This window comes from Chenopodium quinoa, unplaced genomic scaffold (genome assembly GCF_001683475.1).
Source record: "Chenopodium quinoa cultivar QQ74 unplaced genomic scaffold, ASM168347v1, whole genome shotgun sequence".
In the NCBI taxonomy this organism is placed as follows: domain Eukaryota; kingdom Viridiplantae; phylum Streptophyta; class Magnoliopsida; order Caryophyllales; family Amaranthaceae; genus Chenopodium; species Chenopodium quinoa.
The window spans coordinates 3052181-3065845 of record NW_018745311.1 but is presented as its reverse complement, the minus strand read 5'-3'; the positions used below and the strand labels follow the sequence as shown (position 1 = coordinate 3065845).

At 36.7% G+C, this 13665-nt stretch overlaps 1 protein-coding gene across 2 annotated transcripts; it reads left to right on the top strand.

Moving 5' to 3' along the window:
* The first annotated feature begins 1754 nt into the window (after positions 1-1754).
* Positions 1755-7328, top strand: LOC110712313 (transmembrane emp24 domain-containing protein p24beta2-like). 2 transcript variants are annotated; one of them, XM_021890769.1, is made up of 6 exons: positions 1755-2051; positions 2193-2247; positions 2893-3079; positions 3180-3287; positions 3951-4055; positions 7095-7328. In XM_021890769.1, exons 1-5 carry the CDS (start codon positions 1954-1956, stop codon positions 3998-4000), a joined length of 498 nt encoding a protein of 165 aa, XP_021746461.1. In that variant the 5' UTR covers positions 1755-1953; the 3' UTR covers positions 4001-4055; positions 7095-7328. The 2 variants fall into 2 exon arrangements, with proteins under 2 accessions (XP_021746461.1, XP_021746460.1); XM_021890768.1 differs by having other exon boundaries at positions 1758-2051; positions 3512-4055.
* Positions 7329-13665: the final 6337 nt, after the last annotated feature.

Below are 13665 nucleotides of genomic sequence, written 5' to 3'. Positions count from 1 at the left end.
CTCCACCGTAGTAACAAAGTATCGAAAGGGTGAGTGTTTAGGACAAGAGGGCTAGGTTGCACAAGTTAACAAGTTATTTCACCAGAGTTTTTAGGTTAATTTCTGTCTGTTGAAGCCTCGGTGCTCGTATTTATAAAGAAGGATTAGGTTTAGGGTTTCGAGCTATCTGGCCCAGCAGGTGTCGCGTGCAACAGATAAAGTTGCGCGCGGCAACCAAGCGCAAGTTATAGAGTTGCGTTGCTATGTGCAGTGCAACTTTTGGTCTTGCGCACGGCTTTATGGTAAGATTCGATTTTATATTTTCCGTATAATTTTCGAATAATTACCAATATTCTAAAGCACCACTCTGGAAGTTGCGCTGGGTGGCGCGCGCAACGGAAATAGTTGTGTGCGACAGCCCAACGCGACTTTGTGAGATGCGCGCGACTTTTTCTGCGGGAGCACTAAGTTTTAACCTAGGCGCTCCTAAATCCGTCATTATTAGGGTTTAAGCACGGTCTTAAGCCTAATTATGATCAAGTTATTTTAATTGGACCTTTGTTTTGGCTTTTCTTTAATTGGGGCTAGTCTTTTGTGTTTTGTGGCTTAACTAGTTATCCATAAGTATTTTTTACTTTTATCCAACACGAAGATGGCTTTATTTATCGTCATTACACTTCCTGTCGGGACAGGAGGCCAGAAGTAGATGTATACAGTTAGCCCCCACTTTGATCGAGTCTAAAATAGACGATGATCAAAGTAGTCAAGGAAATAAATCTGAGACTCATTCTGCGAAGTTCTCCAAGGATAGAGAATCTTTCAGTAATGTTTAAGGATGTCGAAACAATCCTTGGTTCACTAAGTGTTTAAAACAAGTAGCTAAGGCTAGAAAAAGTCCTTCCTAGTCTTAACGCGCTAAAGAATCTAGATTGATCCTTTGCAATTGTAGAATGCTCTTACAAGTAAAAGTATTCTGGGTGATGTCTAGTCATGAAAAGAAATCGGTTTTAAAAGGATAAAAGGGGAGGATTTCCTCTCAATTGTGTCATCATTGGTCTAAAGTCCCTCGATATGTCATTGAAACTTTAGCCTGACTTTAATAAAGTAAAAGATGAAAAGGGTTTTCGGTATTCGAGCCGAAATGGTTTGGTATTCGAGCCGGATGTCCACAAGATAGAAATACATGTCTTAGGATTGGAGACATATATCCAAATTCAGTGAGAGGAAAGAAAGTCAGCAACTTTCTCATCAGTTTTGTCTACAAGATGAGTACACGTGTCTCAGGACTGGGGGCACGTGTCTACATAGGCGCGACATCGTCTCGTCGCTTCTTTATACAGGGGGCGGATTCGACACCCTAACTGTCCAGTAAGTTAGGAAGCGCACTAACTACCGTATTTGCTCCCATTCAAAAAGTGTCTGTTCCTGAAGGTTCGGCGCGTCTGTCGACTAGTTAAGCTGACGCCTACAGTAATTCTCTACCTATTAGTTCCGACACACTAGTGGAAAAAATCTTATTTGTAAAAAGCTATTCGTAACGGGCATATGATTTCCCGTTACAATTACATCATTTGTTACGGGCAAATTCAATGTCCGTTACGAATAACCAACTAGTCGTAACCAACAAGTCTTGCCCGTTACGAATAACCAACTAGTCGTAACCAACAAGTCTTGCCCGTTACGAATAACCAACTAATCGTAACCAATAAATCTTGCCCGTTACAAATAACCAACTAGTCGTAACCAACAAGTCTTTCCCGTTACGAATAGGTTTCAATGTAAACCCTAACTTTTAATTTCCCCTTTCTCTCTCTCTCCAGCTCGGTCATCGTTCGCTCATCGTCATCCCTCAACTCCTCAGCTCAAGCTCCGTTTTTTTTCTCTCTCTCTATTGAGTAACGAGGATGTCAGGCGTATCGTTGCAGTGCGGAGATTGTGGAGCTCTTTTGAAATCCGTAGCAGAAGCTCAACAACATGCAGAGCTCACTTCTCTCTCCAATTTCTCTGTATCTAATGAGCCTTTTCTTAATCTCATCTACTCTTCCTGCGGCAAACCCTGCCGCTCCAAAACTGTAATCTCCTCTCTCTTTTCCATTGTTCATATTCAATTTGAAATTAGGATTTTTTTATATGTTGAATTTGATTTATCAGGAGAGTGATTTCAAAGTAAACCCTAACTTTTAATTTCCCCTTCTTCTTGTTCCCGTTCTTAGGGTTTTCGTTTTTCGAAGCTCAGATTTTCTTCAAGTTTCGCCGCCATGGGAAGAAGTAAGATCTTCATTGATGCGTTATTTTTTCTGGATTAGTGTTTAGATTGTACTGTCAGTTGTCAATTTTTTTTTGTATGTTCAATCGATTTTGTGAATTCAGTTTCTTCGTCAAATTGGGGTTAATATTCGAATTTCGCTGTTTTTTTTCTGCTAGTTTTTGCTTGATTTTTTGTGTTGATATGATCATTTTGAGTGTTTGTTTGCTATGAAGTCTGTAACTTTTCCTATTTTTGTTTCGATTTGATCAATTTCTTTTTTAACAAATACTGATAATTTATGGTAATTCCAATGAAGTTGGGTTTATGTTTGTTTGATTAATTTATGAACAAATGACAATGAAATTGATGCAATTTTTATTTTTAATTATTGTTTAAGATGTGTTGCGTATTAATCCGATTATTGTTTGATTAATTTTTATTTTTAATTATTGTTTGAATTATTGTTTGATTAATTTATGAACAAATGACAATGAAAGTCTTTGACTGTTCTATAAGTTTACTGGAACGTGGAACATGGAACTCTCTAGTGGTTCCGTTGGTTGAATTGTACTAGGGGTTAGGTTTATTAATCTGATTATTATGTGATAAATACCCATATAATATGATTTTTATGAATGGAACATTTTTATTGCTTTGTTTTGCAGCTGAAGGGACCTGAAGGCGATCAGATCCTTGACACCCATGATAAGATCAGTGAAAAATTCAACTTTACTGCTCATAAACAAGGACCTTTCAGTTTCTGCTTCACCAATAAGTCACCTTATCATGAAACCATTGATTTCGATCTACAAGTCGGACATTTTACATACTATGACCAGCATGCAAAGGATGGTAAGACAACAGTTTTCCCTATTTTAGCTTCATAAGAGGTTTCTAATATACTGATATAAGGTGAGATGGCTGTTTGTCAAATTTCGGTTCATGTTTGCAGAGCATGTGAAACCTTTGGTAGAGCAGATTGAAAAGCTCGGTCAATGTCTTTACAACATTCAGTTTGAACAGCATTGGCTAGAGGCACAGACTGATCGACAAGCACTAGGTACTTTATTAATCTCCTCTTTGAGTTTAGAAATCAACCATTTCAGATGCTTTCTTGAATTTTAGAGTACTTTCTAATACCTACATTCCTTGTGGTCACTTCTACACGACGTTGAATTCATCTGTTAGTGGGCCTAACAATGGTCTGCCATAAGTAGTAATATCTCTAAGTGTCGGTATAAACTGTTATCGTGTTGACTGTCTCTTATCTGTATGACAATGCAGTGAATAAAGCTATGAGCAAGAGAGCAATCCATAAAGCCGTTACGGAATCATTTGCTCTAGTTGGTGCGAGCGTGTTGCAGATATACTTATTGTGGCGATTATTTGAAAGGAAGCTTGGGACTTCAAGAGTCTAAAAGATTCATCACATTAGTGATTTGCTAACATATTATAATCTTGGTGTTTCACTGTTTTGGGAAATAGCTTAGTCTTGCTTTAGGATCTTTCTATTATGTTATTTTTAAATGAAGATATCAATGGATTTTCCCTTTCTTCTTCTTTTTTATTTTATTTTATTTATTTATTTGTAACAAAGAATCTTTGAAGTATAGGTTTTTAATTGGGTGAATCAAAGAAATTATTAAACTTTGCATATCAAAGAAATTAGTATAGGTTAACATCTTGGTGTTTCTCTGATTGTTATCTTTTGGTGCTCTTGAAGGTACTAATATGTTGCATAGAAACTACTGGAAACACCATGACTCGACATAAGGCTCTAAAAGAACAGTACTTATTCTGCTGCTCATGTCCTCGTTGCATTATATTAGTAAGTGCCTCAATTTATATCATTTTGCATTTATCACTCTAAAGCTTATGGTGGAAGCTTGTTACTTTCTGCTGTTTAACATTGATTCATTATATCATATCTAAGGGGAAAATGATCACATAGCTAGGCAAAAATTGAAATTCATACAAATGGATCGGAGGTCAATACACTACTCACCCCATATTGCTATAAATTATGAGTTTTAATTCTATAATTTGGACCAACACATGAAAGATGGGAAAGATAGAAGTCCCTTAGGCAATTTTGAAGCATTTTTATAGTAAATGGTCATATTTCATTGATTTTAATTCATAGAAACCAAAATATAAGTTAATTATGGATGTTATGTGTTTTATTTTTATAATTTGGACTAATACATAAAAGATGGGAAAGATAGAAGTCCCTAAGGAAGTTTTGAAGCCTTTTTGGCTCTAAATGCTCCAAAAAGTGAGTAAATGGTCACTTTTCATTAATTTAAATTCAAAGAAACCAAAATATAAGTTAATTAAGTATGCTAAGTGTTTTATTTTTATAATTTGGACCAATAGATGAAAGATGGGAAAGATAGAAGTCTCTTAAGCAATTTAAAGCCTTTTTGGCTCTAAATGCTCTCAAAAGTGAGTAAATGGTCATATTTCATTGAGTTCAATTCATAGAAACCAAAATATATGTTAATTATGGATGTTATGTGTTTTCTATAATTTGGATTAATACAAGAAATATGGGAAAGATAGAAGTCCCTTAGGCAATTTTGAAGCCTTTTTGGCTCTAAACGCTCCCAAAAGAGAGTAAATGCTCACTTTTCATTGATTTCAATTCAAAGAAACCAAAATATAAGTTAATTAAGGATGCTATGTGTTTTATTTCTATAATTTGGACCAATACATGAAATTAAAGATGGGAAAGATAGAAGTCCCTTATGCAATTTTGAAGCCTTTTTTGCTCTAAATGCTCTTAAAAGTGAGTAAATGGTTATATTTCATTGATTTCAATTTATAGAAATCAAAATATAAGTTAATTAAGGATTCTATGTGTTACATTGTGTTAATTTGAACCAATACATGAAAGATGGGAAAGATAGAAGTCCCTTAAGCAATTTTGAAGCCTTTTTGGCTCTATACGGTCCCAAAAGTGAGTAAATGGTCACTTTTCATTGATTTCAATTCATAGAAACTAAAATATAAGAGAATTAAGGATGTTATTTGTTTTATTGTGTCATTTTAAACCAATAAATGAAAGATGGGAAAGATAAAAGTCCCTTAGGCAAGTTTCAAGCCTTTTTGGCTCTATACACTCCCAAAAGTGAGTAAATAGTCACTTTTCATTGATTTCAATTCATAGACACCAAAATATAAGTTAATTAAAGATATTATGTGTTTTATTGTGTTAATTTAAACCAATACATGAAAGATGGGAGAGATAAAAGTCCCTTAGGCAAGTTTGAAGCCTTTTTGGCTCTATACGCTCCCAAAAGTGAGTAAATGGTAACTTGTCATTGATTTCAATTCATAGAAATCAAAATGTAAGTTAATTAAGGATGTTATATGTTTTGTTGTGTTAATTGGACCAATTCATGAAAGATGGGAAAGATAGAAGTCCCTTAGGCAATTTTGAAGCCTTTTTGGCTCTATACGCTCCCAAAAGTGAGTAAATGGTCACTTTTCATTGATTTCAATTCATAGAAACCAAAATATAAGTTAACTAAGGATGTTATGTGTTTTATTGTGTTAATTTAAACCAATATATGAAAGATGGGAAAAATAAAAGTCCCTTATGCAAGTTTCAAGCCTTTTTTGCTCTATACGCTCCCAAAAGTGAGTAAACAGTCACTTTTCATTGATTTACATTCATATAAACCAAAATATAAGTTAATTAAGGATTTTATGTGCTTTATTGTGTTAATTTAAACCAATACATGAAAGATGGGAAAGATAAAAGTCCCTTAGGCAAGTTTCAAGCCTTTTTGGCTCTATACGCTCCCAAAAGTAAGTAAATAGTAACTTTTCATTGATTTCAATTCATAGAAACCAAAATATAAGTTAATTAAGGATGTTATGTGTTTTATTGTGTTAATTTAAACCAATACATGAAATATGGGAAAGATAAAAGTCCCTTAGGCAAGTTTGAAACCTTTTTGGCTCTATACGCTCCCAAAAGTGAGTAAATGGTCGCTTTTTATTGATTTCAATTCATAGAAATGAAAATATAAGTTAATTAAAGGATGTTATATGTTTTGTTCTGTTAATTGGACCATTACATGAAAGATGGGAAAGATAGAAGTCCCTTAGGCAATTTTGAAGCCTTTTTGGCTCTATACGCTTCCAAATGTGAGTAAATGGTCACTTTTCATTGATTTCATTTCATAGAAACCAAAAATATAAGTTAATTAAGGATGTTATGTGTTTTATTGTGTTAATTTAAACCAATACATGAAAGATGGGAAAGATAAAAGTCCCTTAGGCAAGTTTCAAGCCTTTTTGGCTCTATACGCTCCCAAAAGTGAGTAAATAGTCACTTTTCATTGATTTCAATTCATAGAAACCAAAATATAAGTTAATTAAGGATGTTATGTGTTTTATTGTGTTAATTTAAACCAATACATGATAGATAGGAAAGGTAAAAGTCCCTTAGGCAAGTTTGAAGTCTTTTTGGCTCTATACGCTTCCAAAAGTAAGTAAATGGTCACTTTTCATTAATTTCAATTCATAGAAATCAAAATATAAGTTAATTAAGGATGTTATATGTTTTGTTGTGTTAATTGGACTAATACATGAAAGATGGGAAAGATAGAAGTCCCTTAGGCAATTTTAAAGCCTTTTTGGCTTTATACGCTCTCAAAAGTTAGTAAATGGTCACTTTTCATTGATTTCAATTCATTAAAAATCAAAATATAAGTTAATTAAGGATGTTATGTGTTTTATTTCTATATTTTGAGTTTTATTTCTATAATTTGGACCATCACATTTATTCTAATGATTGTTTTTATTATGGATTGTTTTTATTTTGTAACTTCATTCATATGTTTTATTTTTTTAATAGGATTTTTGTCCAAGGACAGCCCCGTATGATGTTGACGAGTTGAAAGTGGTTCGAGAATAGTGGGCGCAATACTTTAGAAGTAAATATTTATTGAATGCATAACTATTAGTTTAGGTAGAACAAAGTAATATTATTAGTGTTGTTGTTGCATGTGTTGGTTAAATTTATACAAGTTTTTATTTGTAATGTAGTTTTACTACTTCAATTTTTATATTACGTCGTATTAATTTTTAAGAAAGATTGTTTGGTATAATTGTTTATTTACAGGAACAGGTTTATTATAACAGGTTTTAATTAATATATATTAATTATATATAAATACATGTTGCCGAAATTTAATCAAAAAAATTAATTTAATGATTATTTGTAACAGGCAGGAGAATTGTCAGTTACAAATAATCACTTATTCGTAACAAGCCCGTTACAAATAAGTATTTAACTACATACTATAAAACTTTATTCGTAACGGACATTTCAAATGTCAGTTACGAATAAGGACTTATTTTAATACAAAAAAGGCCTTATTCGTAACAGACACTTCAAGTGCCCGTTACGAATAACCCATTATTCGTAACTGGCATTTAAAATGTCCGTTACGAATAACCCATTATTCGTAACGGACATTTAAAATGTCCGTCACGAATAACCTATTACTCGTAACGGACATTTAAAATGTCAGTTACAAATAATGGGTTATTCATAACGGGCACTTGAAATGTCCGTTACGAATAATGAGTTATTCGTAACGGACAGTGCCCGTTACAAATAACAATGGCCATCCGTAACGGCCGCATACGTAACAGACGCTGCCCGTTACGGATGGGCCCTTTTTGCCCGTTACGGATGACCTTTTTTCCAGTAGTGAGAGGTAGATCTCGCAAAGCTTGGGCTGAGTGAAATTTTACGCATCACCTACGCCGTACAATATTGCGCCGTACGATACACCATTTGCATTTTTACGCTGCATGAAAACACCTTCCTTTTTGCTTCGAACGTGAAAAAAGAAGAAAACGCGGACATTTGTAACGTCGGTACAGTAAAATGACAAACCTGTCTATGGGTGCTTTTACGTAAAGCACCACCACGGAACGTCTTAAGGCACTCTTACGAAAAACGTTCAAAGTGTATGCTTGGGGAAGCCACAAAGCACGGTGTGCATGCAATATGATGCAAAAAGCTAACAAAAAAAAAAACAAACTACAATATGCAAAGCAATTAAAAAGATTTTGATGATTTTCTCGCCATTACGTCTAATAACGAGCAAAAACCGTTCAAAAAATGATCAAACGGATCAAAATAAAAAATCCGGTCTTTTAGTGACCAGTATCCGCGCGCAACTCAAAAGGTCGCGCTGGCCAGGCGCGCACATCTTTCTGAGTTGCGCTGGGGTGTCACGCGCAACATCTTAAGTTGCACACGACATTTATGTCAGTAAAATGAAAATCGCAGACGCGATTTTTCATTTCGCCATTTTTCCTTCCATCGCCATTTTTTACTCTTTCTTTATCTAAAAAGCTCAGTTTTTTGCAATTTTTGAGGCTAAAGGAAGCTAATCTCGTTCTCAATTCATATTTGCTGTCCAATGTAAGTTTTTTGCTAAAATTTGCTCTTTTTTTATTGGTTGAATTCTAACGATTTTCGAATCGTTAAACCCCAATTTCGAATTTGGGGGTTTTCAATTCGGGTTATTTTTCTTGAAATTGTTTGCTCTATGTTGTTATGCTATGTTTAAGGTGTGTTTTGCAACAAATTTCATGAAAAATGGTTAAGTATTGAACCTTGTATGAGCATTTCTTGTCTCGAGTTCGTTCTTGCTTCTTTTTTCAAACTTTTGCTTGATTTTCTAGTTATTTTGTTTTCCCATTTCGGTTATACTTGTTAATTATGAAACAATTGTAGTATTGGAACTAGTTTTCCTTCCATAATTAACATTTTGAGAATTTTGAATCCGAAAAAATGGCGTGAAGTGTATACTTAGCCTATTTTCACTATATTCAAACTCCAAAATTGTTTGGTAGACGATAATCATGTTTATATTACTGTTATTCGTCTAGAATTAGTTGATTCTCTAAGATTTTAGAAAATAATCCCTTGAATGCTTAGTTGAAACTAGTATAGGATGGCTTTTGTGGGTGTTAAAAGCCCCCATTTACTGAGTTTAATGGTAGGTATCGTAGCCCCCAAGTATGGGTGGCATTCGATTTTTGTGTTTTTCCCTATCAGTAGCCTTTATGCTGCCGAAATGGGTCTAGAACACATATATTAGTTTAGTTTAGGAAAATAATTAAAGAAAGTTTTATCCGTTATAGCACGGACTCGCCTCTGTTTGTCGATGCCGAGGAGGTTCTTGGGGGTCCGGACGGAAGAGGGTAACCGTCCTTGAGAGGAGGTTCGAGAGCAACGCGTTGCAGCCGATCGACGTCGCCTGGAGGAGGTGGTTTGCGATGCTCCTCCCAACTGGGACTCTAGGGTCCTTAAGTGGGACCCAGGCCACCACTTTCGATCCGAGGGTGGCGCGGCATCGTGAGTTTTTCGCGCCTTCGTCTCTTTTCTTTTCCTTTGTTTCTTCTCCTATTTAACCATAACCGTTTGTTTTTTGTTTTTTTTTTGTTTTTTAAGAATGAGCCTGGCATGCGTTTGTACGGCTCTGGTGACCTGCGAGCCCGTTTTGAGCATTTTCCCCGAGGTGGCAAAGGAGATTGTAGCACTTTTTGGGATTGACTCCCAGCTGGCGGCTCTTCGGGATTTATCGAGCCAGTCTGCATCGTCAGCTTTCCTCCGTGGATTGCTGGAGTTTTGGTGGGATTCCACCAACACTTTCCACTTTCCATGGGGAGAGATGACGGTTACCCCTTTCGATTTCTCTATGATTACGGGTTTTCCTTTCGGAGGCGAGCCTATAGTTATAGAGCTCGTAAAGGGGTCAGATAAGAGATTACGTGACCTTGTGGGGAATCGTCTTGCGTCAGCCCTTCACGTGTACGCGCACGCAATCTTGTCCGTACTCGGTTCTTGCGGACGAGTTGTCGGCTGATGAGCTTGACCGGCAGTGTATACTTGAGCAGCTGGCTCGGATATACATTGCCCACGTTCTTTCCTTCACCATCTTGAGTGATCGAGGAGAGCGTTTTGCTATTGGGTTACTTATTTTCTTCAACTATTTGGGGCAATAGGTAACCTGAGTTTGGCGGAGGTGTCATATGCCCGTATGCAATAGGCAACCTGGGTCATGGATTCCGCGGCAGCTACTAAGGTGCCTCGGATCTCGCTTACATGGCATGGTCGTATCCTTGAAGTACGTATATTAAGCTTTTCCGATTATTACTTTCGTTTTTTTTCCTTTAGGCTTATCTTTTCTCGATTTCGGGCTTGGAGATACTCGTACCTGCCTTTCTTAGCCCCCAGGTTGCTTGGGGCTACTCATTTCCCTATCGACCATCGATTGGTCGAGATTAAGAGGAGACGAGCTACTTCTGCCGGCGACTTTCGCCAGAGGATTCTTTCAGCGACTCGTGTGTCGGTGAGTATTCAAAACTACATGTTTTCTTTTCGTTTTTTGATTTTACTCATTTTCTAACGATTTTCATGTGGTTGTGTTTCATAGATCGATCTTCGTCCTTGGAGTTTCGTCGTCGGAGTTCCTGAGGCTATCCGGTCTGGCAAGGTTCGTTGCCGTTTCCGAGCCCTCTATACGAGACTCTCAGTGTTCTAGAGGACCGACGCTTGGTTTTTAGGCGAGCGTTTTCTCTGGCAGCTTTCGATCGAGTAGCCTTTGGTTTCTGCGGATCCCCCAATCTGGATGCTGCGTCCGGACCTGTTCTCTACCGAGGACCGAGCTCAGGCAATCCTTGGTTATCCAGCGGAGCAGGTGGTGCTGTCGGATGCTTCATATCCGGCTTTTATAGCATCCAAGCTGACTCCCTTCCTGGCCTTTGTTCCGGTTAGTTTCCTAACTCTCTTTTTTCGTGTTTCTATTTATGTTTTGGAATTTTGACCCTTTTTATCTTTTTTGTCACATGTATTTTTAGCGGGTCGAGCTAGGTGGTTGGGTGCCGCTTACAGCGGATATCACATAATACCGATGCTACTGGATCGGTAATTCGTGAGACCCTTCTTGCGGTCGAGGATGATGAGGGGATACCTTTCGTACCTAAGACGGTTGAGTCGGTATGCCTTTTATGTATATTAAATATTTTTATTTTTTTGTTTCATATACGTTTGTTTACTAACTGTCCTTGTACTCTTGGAACAGGTTCCACCAGAGACCGTGAACGGCATGGTGATGACTTTACGCGCTTTCCGAGCTGCTTATCGGAGAGCCCTCGTGACTTTGTCATGCCGTGATCATTGGATGATCGCGGTAAATTTTATTAATTTATTTTATTTTTTCTCTTTGCAACGAAGTTATTACATTTCATGTATTAATCTTCGTTTTGGATTTTGCAGGATGTGCAGCAACCGTCTAGTAGTTGCCGAGCACCCTGATTCCTCTGGTACACATTTATATATTTTTTTAGGAAACTTATGTATATATATATATTAATATATTATTTTTTTTGTATATATGACACATTTGTATATATGTCATTATTTTTTGTTTCCATGTGTACATTAATGCGAAAAATGCGAAAAATTTTTGAGGGAGGGAAAAGGTTCCCGACTTTCCCCCCTTGAAAAAAAATAAACAAACTCCAAAAAGAAGGCAAAAAGAAGGAAAAAGAAAAAAGAAAAATAAAGAGTAGGAAAATAAAAGAAAATAAAAAGAAAAAAGAAAAAGAAAGTAGGAAAACAATGGAAAAAAGAAAAAATAAAAGAAAATAAGAAAATAAGAAAATAAAAAAAGAAAATAAAAAAATAGGCAAGAAAAGAGACACAAAGTGGGCAAGCATATGATTTTCCTTAAGATTTCGTGAAGATTCCGTCATTATATGAGCCAAAATACGGAAATTAACCTTAATTACATGCCGCGTCAAGGGAGTCCCGCGCATGTAATTTTGTTGCGCGCGGGTGTCGCGCGCCACCTGTCAGTGAACTTTCCTTTAAGCCGAATTTGCCGAAAATTTGCCACTCTTAGGTCTATTTAAACGTGGTTTTGTGTAGGCTTTTGATCATATCACATTCATTCGCTTAGTAACATAAGAAATTAAAAAGAACTAATCTCTCTAAAATCTTATTCTCTCTCTCTTTTTGTTTTTGAACAATGGTGAAGACCTTTGAACAACGTTTGAAGCAATGGGTCACCTCCTTTTCAACCGAGGACAACTATCTTTCAAAATTTACCACTTAGACCCTTTATTGAATTACATGCAACTAGTGGTTAACTTTGATTTTCTTTATGCCGCCGTCATCCATTGGGACTCTAACCACCATCTTTTCTTGTTTAGAGGGGCTGAAATTGTCCCCCTTCCTGGTGAGTTTGAAGCCTTGCTAGGTTTCCCTACAAACACTCTCCCCGTGACTTATTCGCCTATCTTGTCGGATCCCAATCCTATATTCCAAAGATTTTTTGATTTGTCCGACAATGATATGACCAACATAGGAACTGAAGAAGGCGTGAACTTAATTCTATTTATTGAACACTTCATCGCCCCTCTCGTGACAACATGACTTAACAACGCTTTGAAATTCGTGCTTTATGTTATTGTCTTGTTGTTAATTGTTTACTTAGGACAGGCAAAGAATACAGAGATTATTCAATGGTGTCCATAGTAGAGAAAATAGAGGGATGTCATTCACCTGCTCCTTTGGTTTTGGCGGAAACCGTCCTGTGCTTGAATTGCCTCAGAGGAAATTCTAACGAAAACGGTTTCACTGGAAGTCCACTCCTATTACACGTACGTTAATTTTTTTTTCCGGCGTTTATCAGCGCAAGTAAAGAAGTTGCGCAGGCATGACCAGCGCAATCTTCTGAGTTGCGTGCGGAGGGTGCGCGCAACTAATTTAGTTGCGCGCGCCACTTGCTCGTGTAATAAATCGTAAAATAATTTTTTTCTTCTTTTTTTTTAGATTTGGCTCATGGAGCGTTTGCGAATTGTTGATCAGCCTCAAAACCTTTAGGCTAATGGAGTAAAGACTTTTCCTAGACGTCGAATCCTTTTATAAACATAAGAATGAAGAGGAGTGGACGTGTTTTTCTGTCATGGAGTTCCTAACATACGGTTTGTGATTCCTTGGTGGAACATAAATAGTATGATTGGGAAGAGTCTCAATTGCCCTTACATTAGGCTTTTAGGCCTATCTAGTACTACTTATATTTTTCCTTGTAGGGTGATGAGACAATACGGGATGAGGCAATGTATTCCTTCGCAAGATTGTGATGCCTCTAAAGATGTGACTTTTAAACCCGAAAGGATTGTTCGTTGGATGGAATATTGGTCAAGTCTTCGTAAATGGGTAATATAAAATCCTCCTGCGAGTATCACATTATCTTCCTTTTATAAGGCTTGGATGAATGCGGCATATAAGGGTGAGTTAAACAAGGCTCGATCTCAACTTCAAGCCGCCACCGCTCGCAATCCACCTAAACCTTTGATGCATTCAACCACTACTACTCCTCCTAGTGGTCAAAACA